Source organism: Lepidochelys kempii, chromosome 11 (genome assembly GCF_965140285.1).
Source record: "Lepidochelys kempii isolate rLepKem1 chromosome 11, rLepKem1.hap1, whole genome shotgun sequence".
Taxonomy (NCBI): Eukaryota; Metazoa; Chordata; order Testudines; family Cheloniidae; genus Lepidochelys; species Lepidochelys kempii.
The window spans coordinates 63,384,185-63,406,264 of NC_136390.1; the positions used below are offsets into that span (position 1 = coordinate 63,384,185).

At 41.3% G+C, this 22,080-nt stretch overlaps 1 protein-coding gene across 2 annotated transcripts in view; it reads left to right on the plus strand.

Moving 5' to 3' along the window:
* The window catches only part of CREB1 (cAMP responsive element binding protein 1), a 45,741-nt gene extending 30,564 nt beyond the window's left edge, over positions 1 to 15,177 (plus strand). Inside the window, exons 5-8 of one of the 2 annotated variants that reach the window (XM_073306621.2) lie at positions 1,999 to 2,141; positions 3,374 to 3,556; positions 4,848 to 4,998; positions 8,501 to 15,177. In XM_073306621.2, the coding sequence (XP_073162722.1) occupies positions 1,999 to 2,141; positions 3,374 to 3,556; positions 4,848 to 4,998; positions 8,501 to 8,645 (622 nt within the window). In that variant the 3' untranslated portion in view covers positions 8,646 to 15,177. Of the gene's footprint in view, positions 1 to 1,998; positions 2,142 to 2,755; positions 3,010 to 3,373; positions 3,557 to 4,847; positions 4,999 to 8,500 lie in introns of those variants that run through there. The other variant, XM_073306622.2, reaches the window with a different exon arrangement.
* The last annotated feature ends 6,903 nt before the right edge of the window (positions 15,178 to 22,080 follow it).

Here is a 22,080-nt window from a genome sequence, read left to right on the forward strand (position 1 = left end):
TTGATGACCACACCTTCACCTTGCTTGTCCATTTTTTCCTCAGATATCTTGCACTTTTTCCACGCCACCTCATGTGCCTGTGAGAAAGTCCCCATCTAAATTCGTAAAGCCACCACCTTATCATCTTTGAAATTCCTTCTTAACACTTTACCTCTGCCACAGCACCTACCATGCCCATCCGGCATTGGTTAGGAAAGTGGTGAGCTGTAATTTCTGCTTTTCTGATAACTGCTGTTTAGTTTTATTATTACCTCATCCCCACAACCCCCCATCTGTTTTGTCTGTTTTGTCCACCTGTCTCATCTTTTCTGTCTCATCACCTGTCTGATGCCTACATTGTAAGCTCTCCAGGGAGATGACTGTTGTCTTTGTTACTTGTCTGTGCAGCGGCTAGCAAAATGGGGAGCTGATCCTCAATTGGGGTTCCTAGGTACTAACAAAGTCTAATTAATAACAACAACAAAGCCCTGTTTCTATCTCTGTCTTCGTCTCAAATTGTTTGGTAATTGACTAGCCTCCTTGGAATACAGCAATATAGGTTTGGCTACCAAAGCCAGGCAGGAAAATTCAGTGTAGTCTGGGCCTGGGTTCTTCAAATGTTTTTGGATGAGAACTAGGGGTGCAAACCACATCAGAACTAATAGATGCTTCATACAAAAACAAAAGAAAATCCCAATTTGCCTTGCTGCCTAATGAAGCCTTTTGCAGTTGCATACGATGGAGCGTGCAGTCAATAAAAGAGAGTTTGCCACTCCTCCGTATTCTTGGTAGAGAGAGTTATCAGTCAGATCGCATCACAGCGGGCAGGTGGTAGACCCAAGTATTTTGGGCAGCTGTTTTGTTGAGCAGCTATCCCAGTCAGTTCTAGACATAGTCAGTGAGATCCATGGCCTTTATGATTACAGTAGAACCTCAGAGTTACGAGCGTCTCGGGAATGGAGGTTGTTCGTAACTCTGAAACGTTTGTGACTCTGAACAGAACGTTATGGTTGTTCTTTCAAACTTTTACAACTGACATTGACTTAATACGGCTTTGAAATTTAACTATGAAGAAGAAAAATGCTTTTAACCATCTTAATTCAAATGAAACAAGCACAGAAACAATTTCCTTACCTTGTCAAATCTCTTTTTAAGCTTTCTCTTAATTTTTTTAGTAGTTTATGTTTAACACAGTACTGTGCTATATTTGCTTTATTTGATTGATTGATTGTCTCTGCTGCTGCCTGATGGCAAACCTCCGGTTCCAAATGAGGTGTGAGGTTGCCCAGTCAGTTCATAAGTCTGGTGGCCGTAACACTGAGGTTCTAAGGTATGTTATGTTTTGTCCATTTTGGCTTTAAATAATTAAGCCAACTCAGTAATTAAACCCAAATTGCTCCTTCCCCCCTTTACTATTGCAAGTCCCAAAGCTTTCTCAAGCAGAACAGTTACCTAATCTGTGGATTTAATTGTGTGACTTTCATTAAAATGCCCAGCTTTGTCTCCTGAACAGATGGTAGGTCATGTGCTGGTTGCACTTCACAATAATTTCTGCCAAGTTTTTGAAACTTAAGTCCCTGGGTGAAGTTTAGGCCTTGGTGGCCTCTGCAGCAGGTACACTCCTCTGAGTGTGGGTGGGGGCAATGAGGGGGTTTGGTGCTTTAAATGCTCTTGCTTTCTTTTTTCACATCTTTCTGTGACTGAAAGCAGAAAACTTGTAAAAAGTATATAAATGATAAAGAAGTTTTTGACGAAAAAGGGAAAATGTGAGTTCTAGATCCAAGTATGCAGAAACACACAGGCTATTCTAGATTGATTCCACAGCACCCTTTTCTGATGGCATTTTTAAAACAGTTACCTAAAATCGTTTTAAAGTGTGCTTTAACTTTTCTTCCCATCCCATGTATTTTATTTCCCTATTTGCTACACTTTTCAGTTTTCCCCAGCACCAAGTAGCCAGTAGAATTGATTTTACTTTCACTTTTTGTTAAAATTTTTACAACACACTGTCTTTGCCAGAAAAATTTTGAATGACTTATCCTCAGACGCCCCAGGAGTGCCAAGGATTGAAGAAGAAAAGTCTGAAGAGGAGACATCAGCACCTGCCATCACCACTGTAACAGTGCCAACTCCAATTTACCAAACCAGCAGTGGGCAGTACAGTATGTAGTTACGTTTATTATTGGTTGTGGTAGTTGGACAGGAAGAAAGAGAACTGTTAAATTCTACTTGCATGACTGTTTGGGCTGGGGTAAAAGAAGCCAATATAACACTAGTTTAATCTGACCCTTATGCAATGTCAGAAGCCTTATTAATCCTGTTCCATGACTCTCTCTATATACTAGGGTCTGTGACTTTTAAGTACATTCCAGCTGTGGGTGTGTAAAATGTATAATTTACATTCCCAAGCCCTGTTGGTTGCTGTTAGTATGGTACATGTTCTACTTTCCATCAGCTAAAACAAACAGATGAACTCCTGTTAAGTGTACAAGAAGGGGAAGAGAAGACCTATCAAATGACTTATTCCTCTTATAAGTGTCCTTTTAAAAGCATTGTGCTATAGTTGCTCCCTGGTCTGTTCCCCAGTCTGCCTCTTGATTTTTTTTAGAGATTGATGTTGCTGACACTCCACTTCTACCATCGATGTACAAATACTGTTCCTGCCAATATCTGCTCTGTCTGATACATCCTGATATAGATGTGGAAAAGCAGAGAAATACTCTAGAGGCGCTGAATGAGGGGATCTGTGTAAGATGTGCTCCCACTGCAGCCTGAATACTGGCATGGAAATTATTGGATTGAGGAAGTGAAAGGGAAGAGGAAACAAAATTATTAGACGGAATGAGAGGCTGGATATGTGTGTGTGGAAACAATGCATGGGAAGGGGATGGAGAGGTAGTGGAGAAGGAGATTCAAGCAGGAAAAGACACTGGAGAACAAAATGGACACAGCAAGGTGAAAGTGGAAGAGAAAAGCGTGTAGGAGAGGAATTAGAGGAAGGAGCAGAAGGAAAAAAAGAGAAAAGAGCAGGTAGCCAACAAGAAAATCATCAACTCAGTAAATACTACAATTCTTGGCTCTACATTGGGCGGGATATAGTTCATCGCAGGGATGTGATTGATAGGAGAGGCAAAACTTGGTCTATATTTTTGTTTGTCAGAAAGGTGGCAACCTTATGGTACTGAATGAAATGATAGGTCATTGCTGAAGAATGACCACTTCTAAAATACAGTTATAGTGACCTATCTGATGTTAAGGTATGTAGTTATACGAGGGATTTAACTCAGATGTTTCAAACTGTTCTTCTGTAACTGGGCTGTAAATGGTAAATAACCATGTAGGATATTGAATAAATTAATCTTTTAACTATTGTATCAAATGTACTTGTTTTCAGTTGCTATCACCCAAGGAGGAGCAATACAGCTGGCTAACAATGGCACAGATGGAGTACAGGGCCTCCAGACGTTGACCATGACGAACGCAGCTGCAACCCAGCCTGGCACCACCATTTTACAATATGCTCAGACCACTGATGGACAACAGATTCTTGTACCGAGTAACCAAGTTGTTGTACAGGGTACGAAACGTCATAATCCATCATTTTATGTTTAGTCCCAGGGGAATTTAACTTGCCAAAATAATTCCCTCAAATATGTCAGAAAAAGCAATTAACAGTTTTGGCACAGATCAAATTCTAAAACAGATAAAATAAATTCAAGACAAAACTATATGTCACATTTTCTCTCACTCGAAACAAACTTAAGATATTTTTGGATATAGAAAATGCTTCTATTTCGGTTCCTGAAAGCTAGTTAACTTTTGCTTTGTCCATACCGTTATTTCCTTCAGCTCTTTCAAGAGAATGTTTGCTATCTGTTCCCCAAAACCTGTGACACAAATTTCTTGAGAGTTCCTAATTTCTGTCAAGTGGTTATCTGCAATGATGATAAATTAGAAGTAAAGTTTTAGGAATGTTTTCCTGTTCTTTGGGCAGAGATCTGTTCAAAATCTTTTCTTTCCGTAGGGGAATTTTCCTTTACTAGTAATTAACTGCCCTCTCCCGTTAGAAATCACTGTTCATTTTTAATGCTCTTCCTGGCATTACAAAACAGACATTGTTAAAAAAGGATGCTTCTGATTTTGCTCTGACTCTGTTCAAGTCATTCGAGCGAGAGACTTTCAAGCCTTGATGAATATTAGTGCATTAAGATTAATAATATGTATGAGGAAAATATGTCTTGTTGATCTTCTGTCTTGTATATTTTTTTAAAAAGCCATTTCTTCAAGTAATAGTGAAAATGCAATAGACTCCCAAGTAAATAAAAGCTGATCATAAAGAAATAGCATTGTGCTATGGGCTGTGTTTCAAAGGTTAGTGTCTAAATTGCACACATGCCTGCCATGGATACACATCCTACGTTTCTGCACAAAACCCCCAGATACCAGTTCGCATCTGCAGTTAGTCATTTGGAGTTCACTTGAAAAGTACAGTTTGCCTAGGAAGATCCTAAAAGCTATTTCCTGCTTACCTTGCTAGACTTATGGTTGCTTAGCCTGTTCACAAAATAGAACTGTCAGAAATCCAGTGGAAGATAAATGTGCAGTAGGACCAGCAGCTGCAGATAAATCTAGTTATCAGACACAAGCTAAGCCCTCTTCAGCAAGAATGGATGCAACCATAAATATACTAAACTAGGAATGAACTACCGATAACCCGGATAATGCTAATCCCTCCTGTATTGTAGCCTAGAGTCATCACCTCATTTTATCTGGTTATGCTTAGATTGGTGACTAGGTGTTATTCACACAGTATTTTAACAGTGGATTCTCACAGTGCTGTGTAACCTAACACTATACTTCCCTTTCAGCTGCCTCAGGAGACGTGCAGACCTACCAGATTCGCACAGCACCCACCAGCACCATTGCACCTGGCGTGGTCATGGCCTCCTCCCCAGCACTTCCCACCCAGCCAGCAGAGGAAGCTGCACGGAAGAGAGAAGTGCGTCTAATGAAGAACAGGTATGTGTGTAGTGTTGATTTTGCTTTAGTTGTGCATAGAATTAGAGTACTAAGTGTTAAACTCGTGCAATATACACATTACATTTCTAACAGGTCTCGAGAAGAGTGGGTGTGTAATTGTTTATGCAAATAGATTCCTGGCCTTTCTCATCCCTTTTATGAAACACTATCTGAAGAAGGTCAAGCTTCTTTAAAGATGCCAACTAAGACAAACAACATCTGGTAACTCAGTATATTGTGGTTATGAAGCCATAAGACTTGGCTGTCAGTTCATTCTGCAAGGGCTGAGTTACCCTTTCAACTAGCATCTGTTAAGTAAATACATTTATGCAATCTCCTTTCCTCTGTTCTTTAACTTAGCCTTCTGTGCATTCTGCTGATCACTAGTCCCTGTGCTCACCTCCCACTTCGGTGAATTCTCTCTCTCATCTCACCCATTCCCTTTGGGCACTTGCCCCGTGGGTTCTATTCTCTGGAGGCAGCAGGAGCCAAGGGGAGGGGTAGAGAAGCAGGTGCTCCTCTGAGCCTGGAGTCTCATGTCTCAGCAGTGGCAGCAGATAGGGTGGGGGAGAGAGAAAAAGGAACTCTACGCTATGAGGTAGGGATGTTTGGAGAAGCAGGAACTGATGAGGCGGGAGAGAAACAGCCACTCCCCCAAGCCTATTACACTGTGGGGAAGGAGGGCAACAAGGAGCGTGGGGTCAGAGAGAGGCTGGGAAAGAGCCTGCTCAAGTCCAGATGTTGTGGAGGTGAAAGTGGCTGGCTGGGAGTGGGAAAAGGAGAAAGAGGTTTATCTGATTCCGCCCCAACAAGCTTGAGCTCCCCCTTCAGCTCCTCCCATTTGGGCCCTCTGTGACCTATCTGAGCTGCAGAACAGGCCATGTATTTGACACCTCTGCATTAAACAGTAAAGAAAATGGAAAGAAAGAAAATGGCAATGTTTTCTGTCATCTGTGATGGGAAAGAAATCCTGGGGGTTGTGAAGGGTCTGATTGACTGACTTGTTCCAAAAAGCCAACTGTGTTACCTCGGTGAGTGTATCTTCTGTTTATTGGTAAGCCAGGGATACACTGCGAGAGGTCATCACATGAACAGAGTGTTGTGCACTGTTTGAGTAGTATGAATGAAGAAATAACTAGTGCTGAACTGCAGAATTCACCTTTTCAAAAGGTCTTTACCCAAAAGGTCCCGTCTCCTCTTTCAGGACAGGTTTCAGATATTCGTAAATAGTTGGTGTAACTGTTTACCTTCTAGAGCCTCTTCTATTTGAGAAACCATAGGGCTCTGCTAGTTGGCATAAAGAGGACCTGGGTCACAGTCATGAATTGACTTTATGTCAGTTACACAGAAGTCTTATGCAGCTTCCAGATGACATGTGGATAGAGCAGGGGATTTGGGTTCTTTTCCTGGCTTTGCCACTCTGTGACTTTAGGCCTGTCCCATCATTCATTTATGTCAGTGGGGTCTTTCCATTGATTTTAATGGGAAACGAATCAAGCCCTTTGTGACCTTTGGTTTTAACCCTTCTGGTCCTCAGTTTCCTTATCTGTAAAACGGTCATGATCTTATTTATGTACCCAACAGGGGTGGTGTGAGATCTTTTGAATGAAAGGCATTACAAAAATAGGGATCATGCCCCCAACTCCACCCTCTCAAGGGATCACCATGAGATCCAGGCCTTGTGCAGAGTGATCCAGATCATCACGGTCATGCTGTTGGAGATCCCCCAGCTGGTGGATGACCCCAGAACTCCCCTTCAAAGAGGGAGTACACCCAGGGCAGAAACTGGCTGTCACACCCTCTCCTTGTTGCATGTAAATATTGCCTTCCAAATGTCCTGGTTGCTACAGCTTTTTACCAGATCCCAGTGCCCCCTAGCTAGGTATCCTTTACAGATCTTTTATCCAGCCTTCCAGTCAGGTCTGGTAAACATTCATTTTTGAGGTTCTTGCCTCTGGTTGCTTCAGTGCAGTATTGTAGCATTTTGACACCTGTTTTTCCTCTACACTTTGGTGCTGATAATTTAGTGCCTCGTAAAGTTTTTGCCTCTTTGTTATTGCTTCAGGATGCACTTAGTTTGGCACTGTTGAGGTATTTTTCATTGATGCTCTTAGCGTTCTGGTACCAGCACTGCACTTAGAGGGCTGGCATCTGAGTTAGGGGGCTTCAACACCAGTTTTTACAAAGCAGCCCTGTGGCTTACTATATTGAAGCTTACTTCATCACTTTTTGGTCCCTGTATTATTGATACAATAGACACTGGTAAGATGAGTGTACTGTGTCCATGTGGTTGCTAAGATTGAAATGCTGTAATATTAAGTTTCAGAGTAACAGCCGTGTTAGTCTGTATTTGCAAAAAGAAAAGGAGGACTTGTGGCACCTTAGAGACTAACCAATTTATTTGAGCATGAGCTTTCATGAGCTACAGCTCACTTCATCGGATGCATACCGTGGAAACTGCAGAAGACATTATATACACACAGAGACCATGAAACAATACCTCCTCCTATCCCACTGTCCTGCTGGTAATAGCTTATCTAAAGTGATCATCAAGTTGGGCCAGGGAACCTGGATTTATGCAGGAAATGGCCCACCTTGATTATCATACACATTGTGAAGAGAGTGGTCACTTTGGATGGGCTATTACCAGCAGGAGAGTGAGTTTGTGTGTGGGGGGAGAGGGGCGGAGGGTGAGAAAACCTGGATTTGTGCTGGAAATGGCCCAACTTGATGATCACTTTAGATAAGCTATTACCAGCAGGACAGTGGGGTGGGAGGAAGTATTGTTTCATGGTCTCTGTGTGTATATAATGTCTTCTGCAGTTTCCACGGTATGCATCCGATGAAGTGAGCTGTAGCTCACGAAAGCTCATGCTCAAATAAATTGGTTAGTCTCTAAGGTGCCACAAATACTCCTTTTCTTTTTGTAATATTAAGTGCAGTGATATGAACAGTGTCAGTAAAATGAGGGCATTGTTAGCAAGGTTTGGTACAGGTAGAGGACAAATACACGAGTGCCTTAAGTATAGCTTCTGTTGCATCGGGTAAACAAAGCTAAACATTTTTTTATCACTGCTGTCATTATTCAGTTGTGCCATAGCAAATGGATGGGTTTACTAGAAAGATGAACATTGCTCTTATACAGGTTTTTTACTCATCTTAACCCTTATTATAGAACCCAGTGAAATTGTAGCACTCAACACAAAGGCCGCCATAGTTACGATACTGTTCAGAGTCACATTCTAAACCAGGCAGAATTTTGTTGGTGTTTATTTGCTGCTACTTATATATTGGAGTGATCCTTGTGATTTTGATATGTTCGTGATTTGAGATGTAAATCATTATATACTTAATTTCTTCCTGAATTACAAATACCTCTAATTCTACAGCCAGGTTCTGAAAACACTGATACTGTTTTGGCAGTTTGACCTGAACAATCAAGCTCAAAAGCAGCTCATGGTCTCAAATGTTCTGGGTTTGAATGGCCTTTTTTGCTTTACAGGGAAGCAGCACGTGAGTGTCGCAGGAAGAAGAAGGAATATGTGAAATGTCTAGAAAACCGAGTGGCTGTGCTTGAAAACCAAAACAAGACACTGATTGAGGAGCTGAAAGCACTTAAGGACCTTTACTGCCACAAATCAGATTAATTTTGGATCCCATTTTCACTTGTCAAGGTGGGATAGAGACTGGTTTTACCCACAACCAGAAAGACAAAGTAAACTTTTTATTTTCTAAACATTTCTTTTTTTTCTATGCGCGAAACTGCCTGAAAGCAACTACAGAATTTAATTAGTCTGTGCTTTGCATTAAACTGTGAATGTTCAAACACTTGCCTCCACTTCTCCTCCTAAGAGATTATTTTCATCACAACTATCCTGAGCGTGAAGAAGAAGAAGAAGAAGAAGAAAAAAATACTTCTTTCTCATGCCCCCCATCATTTTCAAGGAGTAATAATGTTCATTTGTGAAGACTTGTGGGGGAGGAGGTTCTTTTGTATGATTTCAAGAGTTTGTGCTGACCTCTTTTGATTGCCTTAGGGACAGACTCACCCTCATCCTCTTGGCCTGAAGTACTTTGTGGACCACATATATATAAAAGTAGGTATGGTGCGATGAAGAAGCAATGGTTGCCAAATTGATACATATTCATTATAAACAATACAAATATATGGCTGAGTGGCATGCCAAACGAAGGGAGCTCCATATACAGATTCTTAGTATGGAGAGAAAATTATTAAACTAGCCCAGAAGGCTTTTTGGTGCGTCATCTGTAATCTCTCCGCCTTCTAGATTGATAAAAGCTTCTCCATACCTCAGAAACCATTTAATTGAAACTAGCTCCATTATTTGTCAGTTGTTGCTTCTTGCGGTAGGTGTATGTATGTGTGTCTGTGTGTTCAATATTTTGAATACACTAAAAGAAATTACCAACTGAGTGAAATATCTTGATATTGGATGGGAAATGAACTCAAAGTATACAAAGGTAACATAGAACAGCTTTTGTTTAGAAGACAGTTACATAGTAAACAAGAGTAATGCTTAAAGCCCTACCTGTTTTTATCCAAGACAACTATATCACCAACTCCATGTATAAATTCACTGATGAACATGGAATTCCTCTGAATGTCTCAGCTGTACTCAAACAAGTAGGTTATCTGCATTACTTTTATGTTGAACACTGGTTTCCTACATTCTTTTTCAAACCCTGAGGCCTCCCTCTATACTTAAAATTCGTCTTTGTAAGACAACTTCAAATATGAGGACTACAAATGTGACTAAATATTCCCTACTGAATCCACTTTTAGCAGACTTTTAGGGTGAGAACTGTGTTTGGGGGAAATACTGACTATGAACCTGCCCATCCTAACCATAAATGTACATAATTTATTCAGTGGATGGTTTTAATGTAAAGGGCCAGATCCAGCAGATACTTTACTTATTGAGTAAAGTTACTCACATGTGTCAAACATTTGCAGGATCAGGCCCTTGAGTATGCACTGAGGGCATAGCTATTTTTCCCAGAAATACATGGCAAGAAACAGTAGATGTATCATGTTAAAAACAGTGAACTCTGTACTCAACATTAGGATTTCCATTGTGTGTCAAAAAGAATCATGTTAGTTTGTGTATTGGCCCTTTAAAGCCAGACTGTGATGTTTTAACTTGGTCATTTGATGAAATAAGTTTGCTCTGGATCTCAGGTCCTGGTTATTATTTCAAGCTTTGTGTATATAGACATACACACAAGACTATGGTCTGTACTAATACCTAGGCTATCTAAGTATTAGCTAATATTTTCTCCTGTTCACTCAGTCTGTTTAAGGTAAAATTTCAATTTAAGATCCTTTTAAATGGTGAAAGAGCCAAGATGGCATTATAATAAAAGACACTGAGAGGACTGTAAGCAATTGACTCAAACAGCTGTAAGCAGTATTGAAAGTTCTGGCTTTCTTATTTGAAAGGGCATTCGGTTTCCAAGAGGTTTAAGAAAGAGCATTATTGTTTCATCTTGGGTCAGAGATAACTTAAGGTCAAGTTTTGTTTGTATGTCAAATTAAACAAAACTGGAACATGAGTATCAGGATTGTGAAAGGATAAGTTTTCAAATCTAAGATTGTCAAATAGTTTTTATACATGGCCTATTTTTATCTGCAGTAGAGGAGTGATTTTCCTTTTGTATTTTATTTTTTTAAAATTTAGAGGTCACTGTATGAGTTTAGTGATGCAAACTTAAAGAAAGCCCCCAAATTCTCAAATGTGCTTTTATTAAAATTTGCAGATTCTTAAAGATGGAGAATACATATATTGGAGTGAATTTGTGCCCCCCACTCTAGACAAATAGCTTACTATAAATGCATGGTATTTTCTCAGAATTAGTGCTAGAAGCAGAATTCCTGATGATACTGCAGGAGTGGACTACTGATTGCCTCATTTAAACAATTATATGTAATAACTCCAGCTCTGAGAATTAAAAAAGCTGTAAATACTCTACATGAAGCAAGGTTTTTCTCACTACGGAACCATCCATTTGCAAAAACTTGGGTTTTGTGGTGAACCTGCATGAAATTAGTTGATGATCTCAGATCTGTTCCTTTTAGAATATTGGCACTAATTAGCACCTTCGTTAATAGTCTCTCAGCAGAGAGAGACCAAGAACTGAATAGGCTGTGGAGACTGAACTGTTAGCCCCAGAGGTGCTCCTTCCAGGACAAAGTGGAATCATTCACTGGGCAGTGTGGGAAAGCTCCCATTGCTAATGTCCGTGCTGTACATGTCCTGTGGATAGGCTCTTCAGGGTTAACAGTCCAGACCCTCATCAGCATTAAGGTCGCACACACAAAAATTGAGCCTTCTAAACTACCCAAAGGTCAACAAGAATCTTTATTTTTGTGCACAGCATTGAGGATTTGGGGACTTGGATTTCTTTAATGGAAATGAAACAAGTCAAGAATAAAAATTATCATATTAGACCAAGTACAGGGCTGGCTGATTTTACCAGTTTATGCTTTAGTATTCACATTGGCCAAAAAGGGAAAGAAAAAGACAATACAGGAATCCAGTAACAAATAGCAAGGTGTTGGGGGTAGTCAGCTTTTATAACTTAGGGCCATTTTGCTGTAGAACAGAAATTCTGCTGAAACTAAATGGGAGGCTTGTTTTAGATCTCACGGTTGTGAGTTTTCACGCGTTAATAGCCTGGTTTTAACTGAAGAGAGGGTTAGAAAGGGCTAGATCCATTACGTTCATAATAAATAAGAATTGATTTCAAATATAATTTTTGTAATGTCATTATTTTTCAGAACAAAGGCACCAAGCAGGCAGTTAAGATATTGTCAGAGGTGCTCTCTTAATTTAGATATTCTTGGAAAAAATACATATGTATAATATGTACATATATATATATATATATATACACACACAGTATATAATCTACAGCTCTGAGAGCTTTTAAGTCAGGAATGCTGAGTATTATAGTATATTGAGGTCAGAAACAATTTTTACTTTTGTGTGTGTGTGAGTGTGTGCGCACGCTTACATTTTCAGTAGGTTTGGGCTACATTATTCAGGCGCTTATTATTGATTTTTTTGTGTGTGTGCTGTTGTTCAGTTACCCATTTTAAAGGATTTTATTTCATCCTTCAAAGCTATTGTGTTTTTCTTAGATGGAGATTTTGAAATAATATAAACAATTGTTTAAAAACTCTCCCCCCCCCCCCCAAATTATTCACTTTTGTGCTTTGTCTCTTTGGCAGCTATAAAACAAAGGCAAAAATAATTGGAAGGGGTTTTACTAAGAAACCACTGGTAAGACTTTTTTTTTTTCTCATGGTGTAGGGGCTATGCATTTTTATTTGACCAATGATTTCACCAGATTTGGATAGTTGCCAGCAGCATTGCTAGTATCTGAAAGCACAATTCCAGCCAGTCATGCTCTTCAGGACGAAGTCATCTGTAGGCTTTTGGTTGTTCTATGGTTTGTCTTTGTGTCTCAGACCTACTGGCTTGTCTGGTACTAAATGTTGACCAGAAAGGTGGTGGGGTGTTTGGAACCATACAAAGACTCAGGAAAAAATAAAGGTTAATTTAACAAGGACAAATCACCCTATACATAACATTTCTGATCTAAATTTGTACTACCGTTTTTTAATCTGGGCTTCCAGTAGACAGCAGCTGCAGGCAGTCATCTGTTAATTAAAACTGGTCTCTGCTTATTTTTAAAACAGATAGCCAGTGCTTTTTGCAAGTTAAAGCAAGAACAAGTCTACACTTTAAAGTTAGTTCATTATCAGTGGTCACAAACCTGTGGCAGTTATAGGAAGGTTTCTCTGCGTTTCTGAGATCCTGTTTGTATTGCCATTTTTTGCCCTGAGAACAGAGTTCGTGACATAACATTCGCCAATGACCTAAAGGAAAGGTTGTATATTTATTTTTGTTACGTGATATGCTTTGTAAATGTTTGATAAAATGTGCACTTTTACAAAAAGAAAAAAAGCTTAGAGCAATTGGATATTCGCTTTGCTTGAGAAGCTCCCTGACATGATTATTACAGACCTACTACCTGTTTGTGATTCTCACTCCTCTCCACAAATCTGTTGACTCTTTCATGAAGAGCTTTCAGCATGAAGCCTGTTAGCACGTGACTTTCAGCAGGTGCTACTTCAAAATGGCAGGGGATCTGAACTGGCAGTACCAAAAGGCTAGATACCCAGGTCTAATGTAAGGGATCCCATTTTGTCACTTAGGAACACATACGGGATGAATGTTAAATTATTTTTAGACAAAACAGAACTAGTTCAAAGAACTCAAGTGAGAAAGGGGAATTAATTTGGAAGGAAAACTGAAACCTTTTCAGTCACGTTAGTCCCCTGTCCCCAGTTTGACATCTAGTTGCACATTTCCGGAGCTGCATACCAAGAAAACAAATGCAAAAAGATTTATGGATTCTAGGCACCAGGAAATGGAGGTGCATCTAATGATAACTCGCCCGTTCAGCTTTAAAAAAAAAAAAAAAGCACAGCTAACTCTCTTTTGCAGTGGCAATGTGGGGAATTAATGACTTAGCTATACCCTGAATCCTTGTAATGTAAGCTTTTCAAATGTCCTGTACATTCACGGTTTGTGTGGACTGTAACTAAGGACTGGTTTCCTTGATCTTCTGAATTTGCTAGTTATAAAAGATACTGATCCGAGAGGGACCTGAATGTATCATAAAGCTGAGCTAGGTTGGGAGGATTCAAACCAATATACAAACAGGGTCCAGCTGGGATTTGCTCAGGGTAGGTTCAGCTCTGTTAATAGATGTAGCTTCAATATTTCTGTATCTTTAGGGAAGAGGGACCAGATTCAATTTGTAAAAAGGATTTGTATTTCAGGTTTTTCAGCTTGCAATGTTTTTTGTAAGTGTATTTAAATCATAGCCTGTGAAGAGAATTGAACAGGCAAATTTGCCTAGCACAAATTAAAGACCTTGACCTGTCTACATTCTGGTACTGCAAGCGCAGTTCCCAGCTGCACTTTTTGGCTCACGATATAAGATGGTAATTTTAGATCTCATTCTCACCAGCAAGAAATAGGGAAAGTTTACTGTCCTCAGGAGACATACATTGGGCAGGGAAGAGGGTGAGGGAAGGGAGGCTAATGATCCAAGGTTAGCACGTTTAACGTAAGCTGACCGTTTGCTGTACTTGTGACTTGGAAGCATACTGGTATTGAAATCAGTTCCTTGAGTCTCAGCCTATGGCAGCATTTCTGTGAAGTAAGGGGAAAGCTGGGATAACATGCAGTGGGGTAACCAACCAGAAAAGGGCCTTGTGCCCATTGGCCATCTGCAAATGGTTACGGTTAAGAATCGGTGACAGCAGGGTGCTCTGCCCAAATTATATCTTATCCAGGTGCCACTCCATTTTGTGTGTGTAATGAAATTATTTATATTTAAAAAAGAAATAAAATTATAGAACTGCAAATTTGTATGAAATTTATCACTCTACTGCTTGTATGGACTTTCTGTGGTGAGGAAGGGAAGGGGCAGAGTGAGGTGGTAACTAGCAACTGCTCCCAAACACCCCCCACAGACTTGTCCACATATCAGTTGTTCATGTCAAAAATAAATCATTTCTAGGCCAGATTTATAATTTGAAATGTTTTTAGAACAATGTTTTTCAGGGAGGTTTCTAGAGCAAGGATTATTATTAACTATGGTTATTATTTTTTAATTTAAGATGGAGAGGGTAAAGCTCACCTCACCCCATGTCTGATCCTTTACCCAAAACTATCAGCACAAAACAGGGTATTTCAGACTTAACTCCAGCATTTCTGTGGGAGTTAAATTACTAAACAAAGAAACCTTGATGCGGGAAATAAGTTCCTATTACAATTCCCTACATTCTAGAAACATCCCTGCTTTAATTTTTTTTTACTTAATCTTTTTGTGCTTTATCTGTGTTTAAAAAAAAAATTGTACTGAGTTATAATGCGTTTTATTAACACTATGTACATATTAGCTGCTTTGTGTTTCAGAATGGTAGTAATTGCTTTGTATATTAAAGTGATCCTTGTGAATTTGTGAATTATTGTCATAAAGAAGTGCTTTTTCTTACTGTAACCTTTGTGGTATAAACTGTCATAAATCCCTTTTTACACAAACATTGATGTGCAGTCACATAAACATGCTTTTAAAAACTCTACAAAGTCTCTTTTTTGTGGAGTGGGTTCCATTTAGACTGTGTTGGGGGAAGCAGCTACAAAGCAGTTAGGTAAGAAGTTAGCCATATTTGATCAGAATAATGGTCTGTCTAATCCTGTATCCTCTATCTCACAGTAGCTGTTTCAGAGGGAGATACAAGAAATCCTGCTGTAGGCTGTTATGGGATAACCTGCCCATAGGGAAAGTTTCTTCCTAGCTTAATTCATTAGTTTAAGTTAATTGGAGATTGGTTTCTATCCTGAAGTACAAGGTTTTATATTCCTTCCAAAAAAAAAAACACAACGGGACCTTTTGATTTATTTTTAATCCTCTGCTATTTTCTCTCTTTCTAAGGGTCTAATCCTTTATTTGAAACCTACTGTCATGGTGGCAGGGAGTTTTGTGGAATAATTGTGTGTTGTATGGAAAAGGTATTTCCTTTTATCGGGTTTAAATGTGTTGCCTTTCAGTGTATTGAACATCCCGTTGTAAAACCTATACTATTGTTTTAATCTAGCACTATCCAAAGTAGTAATAGAGAGACAAGGTGGATGAGGTCATATCTTTTATTGGACTAGCTTCTGTTGGTGAGAGAGACGAGCTTTCAAGCTGAAGAAGAGCTCTGTGTAAGCTCAAAAGCTTGTCTACTTCATACACAGAGGTTGGTCCAATAAAAGATATGACCTCACCCATCTTGTGTCTCTAATATCCTGGGACCATCATGGCTAAAATACTGCAAAGTAATGATGTGTGGCAGGTCAAAATGCAGGGAGGCACTGGGATCATGCAAAGATCGTGACTGGGTTGTAATCTACAAATCAGGTCAAACAGTGGGGGTAAAAGCCAGTGGACCAAATCCAGCACTGCCGTAAGCAGATGCCTCTCCATTAAGGTCACTGGAGTGCAGTGAAGTCCTCCATCCCCTTTCTATGGCTGGTTTTCAGTGACCACCTAATTTCTTAATGGAACATTTTTCTTTTGAAAATCCACCATCCCATCTAGGAGAGGGTGACACCAGGGCTTACCCTCTCATGAGTACTGAAGTAAAACTTGGCTCGAATTTCATTGTGAAGGAAGTCAGTTAACACTATACCATATAAAGGTAGTGGTAGGAACTGCGAGGCCACATGAGGGTAACTTTGTTTAGCACGCTGCAGAAATGCTATTACAGTTACACAGTTTTTGCTGGCAAAAATATTAAACTTGTATCCATGTCACATGTCTTTGCGGTTGCTTTCCTGAGTAGAATGGGTCTTTTGTCCTGACCGAAAAATACTTGCACAAGATGCAGTTTTTTCCCTATGTTAAGGCCAAATTCTGCCCTCAGTTTTAGCCACACCACCTTATTGAAAACAGCTGCCTGGATGTAGCAGAGAATAGAATTTGGTCCTTATGGTGTAAATATTTTTAAGCATCTTCTTAGTGTTAATGATATTGTAAACAAGTTCACTCCTTTATTAAATGTTACACGCTGGAAGATTTCAGTAACGGCCCTAAGGCTTCATAGCAATGAATCCTAGTCAATATTCTGTTTCAGAGTAACAGCCCTGTTAGTCTGTATTCGCAAAAAGAAAAGGAGTACTTGTGGCACCTTAGAGACTAACCAATTTATTTGAGCATAAGCTTTCGTGAGCTAAAACCCACTTCATCAGATGCATCGTGGGTTGTGCAGTCCACCACCAATGACCCATTCCTTTTTCTGTTTGCAAAACCTGGCTCTGTCTCTGATGTCAACTCTAAACTCACTTATGTCCTTCCTGCATCTCACTAAACTGATCGCAAAGGTAGAGTCCTTAGCTACAACAATTCTGTCTTCTGGATGCATAGAGAGACAAGGTGGGTGAGGTAATCTCTTTTATTGGACCACCTTCTGTTGGTGAGAGGGACCTGAAGAACAGCTGTGTGTGGCTCACAAGTTTGCCCTCTCACCAACAGAAGGTGGTCCAATAAAAGAGATTACTTCACCCACCTTGTCTCTCTATGCATCCAGAAGACAGAATTGTTGTAGCTAAGGACTCTACCTTTGCGATCAGTTTAGTGAGATGCAGGAAGGACATAAGTGAGTTTAGAGTTGACACCAGAGACAGAGCCAGGTTTTGCAAACAGAAAAAGGAATGGGTCATTGGTGGTGGACTGCACAACCCACGATGCATCTGATGAAGTGGGTTTTAGCCCACGAAAGCTTATGCTCAAATAAATTGGTTAGTCTCTAAGGTGCCACAAGTACTCCTCTTCTTTTAGTGAATATCCTGACCACCTCCCTGGCCTGGATCCTATGGTTTTAACTGACCAGGAATTTCCTAATGGAATATTTATTTGTCTTTTTAAAATTCATTACCCCATCAATGGGAGTGTTACAGTAAGAGTCCCCGTGCAAACACATACTTACGTAAAACTCCCGTTGACTTCAATCAGACTCCTACGGTGACACATGTGGGAGTCTTGCACAAGTAAAATGAGTCAGATTTCATCCTGAAATCCAAGTGTGTGCCCTAAACACTTAACACAAAGGAGAAATCAAAGATGTGTTCACCTGGGATTATGTAACTGTATGTTCCTGCTGTCATCCATTCTATTACAATGCTCGTGCACAGACTGATGTACCCAAAAGACATTCATATTGACTTCTGCAGTACTAGGGGGGAAAGCAGCAACATAAAATTTGTCAATGGAATCTGATTACTTTACAAAACACATAGTAAACGATATTGCTAAAATGAATAATTGGGATCTATTAATAATCTAATACCAATGTTCAGATTACAGAATGGAATCAGTCAATTGTCCTAGATTCCAGATTTTCTTAATCTCACACAGGATGTGTTGAATCCTGAGGTCCCTTCTCAGAGCTCTCACAGGGCTTAATATTTTTGTATGTAATGAAAATCAAAACCATACTCATCCACTTTCCCTTTAGTTCCTTTGGCTCTATTGGCTAAATATTTGGGGGAGTCTTTTTCTTTCTTTTCACTTGTTTTTAATTTCTAAACATGATAGCTCTTTAAATAGAATTAACTGTTTATGTCTCTTGTTTTTTTAACCATCTGCTATGCTCATGACACTTTAAAGTGTTAACTGCTAAATTGATTGAATTGCCTTTTTCTTTTACACATTCTTTACTCTGCATTAACTTGAATCTTTCACTTTTGTTACTTTTTTAAACACTTTTTTATTTCAACTGATTCTTTTTCTCTGCATTTTATTTTTGTCTACCAGTTTTCTCACAGGTCTGGATGGGGCCAAAATACCATTAACTCTTCTATCAGGAGACTTGTATGGCACCTGTGTTCTCTTTTGCTATTTGCTAGCTCACCTGTACAACTTAATTTGAAAGCAAAAGCGGGTCCCCTTAATGGATGAAACTGGCATTCAGCTCCTCTGGATACATGGTTGCCAGGGTCCATCCAAACTGTAAAAAGCAGTTTTATTCTTACCAGCCATTCTGTACAAGTGGCATTGTTAGGTTCCCTTATTGTCATTTCTTAATGATGTCCCTATCAAATATGTTGGGCTTACAGTGGGGAAAAAAATCCTTTTGTTAAGTTCAAGTTGGAAATCTGAAAAGCAGGTTGCTTTTCTGCACCTCACAATCAGAAATAACAGTTGTGTAGGACAAATTGTCATCAATCACACACACATGCCCCGCCCCCGTAAGCCTGTTGCCTCAAAAGGGCATTCCCAGGAGTAACCCAGCAGAGCGCAGTAAGCGTGTGGCTGATGCGAATGGAATCCACCACCACGTCTTGCCTAAAGAGTAAAACTATGGCGGGGGGGGGGGTTTGTAACTAAAGCCAGCAGCTGTGACTCTGAACACACCCAAGGAGCACATGTGTTAAGAAAGTAGGTGCTGATTTCATGCGGGTGGTTTTCAGCAGAAATGCATGTATACTTCACGCACACACGTTCCAGCCACTGGTCCTAACAAAGCCACCAGATTCTCTGTGGATTCCTACAGCCGGCTTACCCTGTACTGCTAATGGGTGGGCAATCATCTATTACAGTAGTTCTCAAACTGCGGGTCACAACCCCAAAGTAGGTCATGACCCTGTTTTAATGGGGTCGCCAAGGCTGGCGATAGACTTGCTGGGGCCCAAGTCTGAGCCCCACCGCCTGGGGCCAAAGCTCAAGGGCATCAGCCCTGGGCTGCAGGGCTCAGGCTTTGGCTTCAGCCCTGTGCATCGGTGCTCAGGTCACAGGCCCCCCCATCCAGGGCCGAAGCCCTGGGCTTTGGTTTAGGCTCCCGCCCTGCCCAGGGCGGCCGGGGTCAGGCTTCAGTCCCCTGTCCTGGGGTCGTGTAGTAATTTTTGTTGTCAGAATGGAGTTGTGGTGCAATGCAGTTTGAGAGCCTCTGGTCTATTAAGAAAACACCTCAAATTCAGTCAATTATTTCCTTGGACTGCTGCTGGCTGTTAAATTAGTTACCATCTTCTGTGTAAGAAGAACTGAGATAAGCTAGGGAGATATTTCCTAAGACGAGCAATGTATGCGCTGGATCTCAGACTGGCTGTCTGATAAACTATGGTTGTTCTCTGTAACAGGGTAGCTGGTCCCTTCCATGAATTCAGACCCAACTTTCCTGCCTAGGGGCACTGACAGAGTCCAGATCTGAGAGTGCAGGATGCTCAGGGATGGATGCCCTGAAGGAGAGTTCAGAATTCAGACTCCTGAGACGGAGTTCAGAAGAAGTGCAGAGCTGGGCTGAGAGCTACATGGGCAGGGATGCCTCCGAAGGAGAGAGTGGTCAGCGTTCCCTGGTTGAGCAGCGGAGCCAGATCAGGCTGGTGAAAGCAAAAGGCAGAAAGGCAGTCTGGGTCACCTACAAACTTCCCCAGGCCAGAGAGGGCTGAAAGTGGCAGAGGAAGATGCCTGTTGGCTCCCTGAGCCGGAGAGCTGAAGGCTGAGGAATGATGAAGGAGTGAGACAGCTGATGTCTCTGGTCAAGAGCTAGACTTAGACCTGAGAATGAAACCGGAAGCACAGAGAAGCACCCCAGCTAGACGGGGTGAGCGACCACAGAGCGGTACCTGAGACCCGGAGCGTGGTGAGAGATGCTGGAGCTGTACTATGGGGGCGGTTGTAGGCATGGCGAGAGACGTTGGAGCTGTACAGGATAGACTGCTGGGACTTGAAAGATTGACTGCACTATTTAGACTGTGCGGGGGAGGGTTAGATTATGGTTGTGGGATTTTTTTTGTAATAAATTAACTCTGCAGAGGGCTATTTATACTTGGAAACAAAGGCCTGGCCTTAATGGAGATGCTGGAAGAAAGGAGAAAGTGAGGCAGGTGCACTAGTTGTCCTATGGCCTGCCCCAGGAGGGCTCCCCAGGAGAAAGGCCACCATATGACAGCCTCAAACAAAGGCGGGGGGTCAGGGAGGTAGCCAAATTGAGTTGTGTATTAATCTCTGTATGGTTAAGTTCAGTCAGTCACTGTCCTTTTTAATTTCTTTACGCTTAAAAGTAACTCTCATCCCACGAGCAGACGCAACCCCTGTGTGGATATGTGTTCTGTGTGGCTTCTTATGGCCTCCCACATCCAATTTAAAGGGGAGGGAATTCAACAACATCACTTCCCTCCTCCCCAAATAGCCTGCAGTGAGGTTAGCTGAGTGAGCAGCATGCAGCCTGGGGGGGGGACGGATGGGACAGGAGAGAACAGCAGTAAGCTCTAACTAGACACAGCAGCAGTGTGAGGGATGCAGCACAAACTCCACTCAACAAACAGATGGCAAAGTTACACACACACAGAGCGTGAGTGCAGCCTGTGCGGGTGATGAGGACAGCAAAATGCTCTCGCTGCTTCTCATCCTCGGAAAACGTATTTTGGCACCAAGGAACACAGAAGGTTCCTGTCTGGTTCTGAGCCTCTTCCTTCCCCCTGGGGGCAAGTTTCTGATCTGAGCTCTGCTTTGCAATCATGGGTGAACTGACTGACACACGTTTCTGCGCCAAGGCTGCCAATGAAAAGTTGTCATGTGTATCAGTTTCCTGCCAGTAGGCACTGAAAAGCAGTGGTGCCCCACGCTACGGCTCTGAAGGAGAGCAAACAAGCCACCTGTACCCTTCCCAGCGTGCAGTATACTGATATGCAACAGCTAAGCTGAACTGGGCAGGCAATTCAGCTCTTTCCTCTGGTAAGTACAAGGAAAATGAGAGAGGGTGACGGCTTTAATTCTCAGAGGCTGTTCGGCCTGGAGCAGTCAGGGCTCTCAGGAGTTGAAGTACAGTTCAGCAGCATCTTTCATGGGCCGTCAATAATTACAATCCTTGGCTCCCATTTGCCATTTCGCTGCACCTCATGTAGTCACTAACGCCAATGCAAAGTGAGTGTAAAGCACAGCCGAATCAGAATGGCCGTATTTCAGGCTCCCTTTGCCATGCGAAGAACTGCACAAGGTGCGGGGAAACAGAGAATCAGGCCCTTGGTGAACAGACCTCGCTTTTCCCAGTATGAACACAGAGCTGGGTGGAGTAGCACTTTACACACAGATGTCGCACTTGCTAGCCACTACGTAACTTGTTTTGTTTCTGCTAGATCAGCGTTTCTGCTACGGCTGACCACAAATCCCTTAGCATTGTCTGGGACGCCATTAACTCTCCCGGGTTGGAGCCCAGAGCACATGAATTCAGCCCCCTTTTCTGTTCCACCATAGCAGGTAAGGGAAGCTGGACCATTACAACCCTCTGATTTCATTGTAGGCTCTGGGAGGAGATGCATTGAAGTGGGAAACCCTTTGTTGCAAGTTGTTAAATAATAAGCAGAAGTGACACTAAACCCTGAGTTTTAAGTTCAAATGTCAAACTGTTCTCCAGTTGGAAAGCCCCTCTTTGCACCAAGATCTAGTATGGAAGCTACTTGTTTATTCCAGGGTGTGGGACTGCCTCGTTGGCATTTCTTC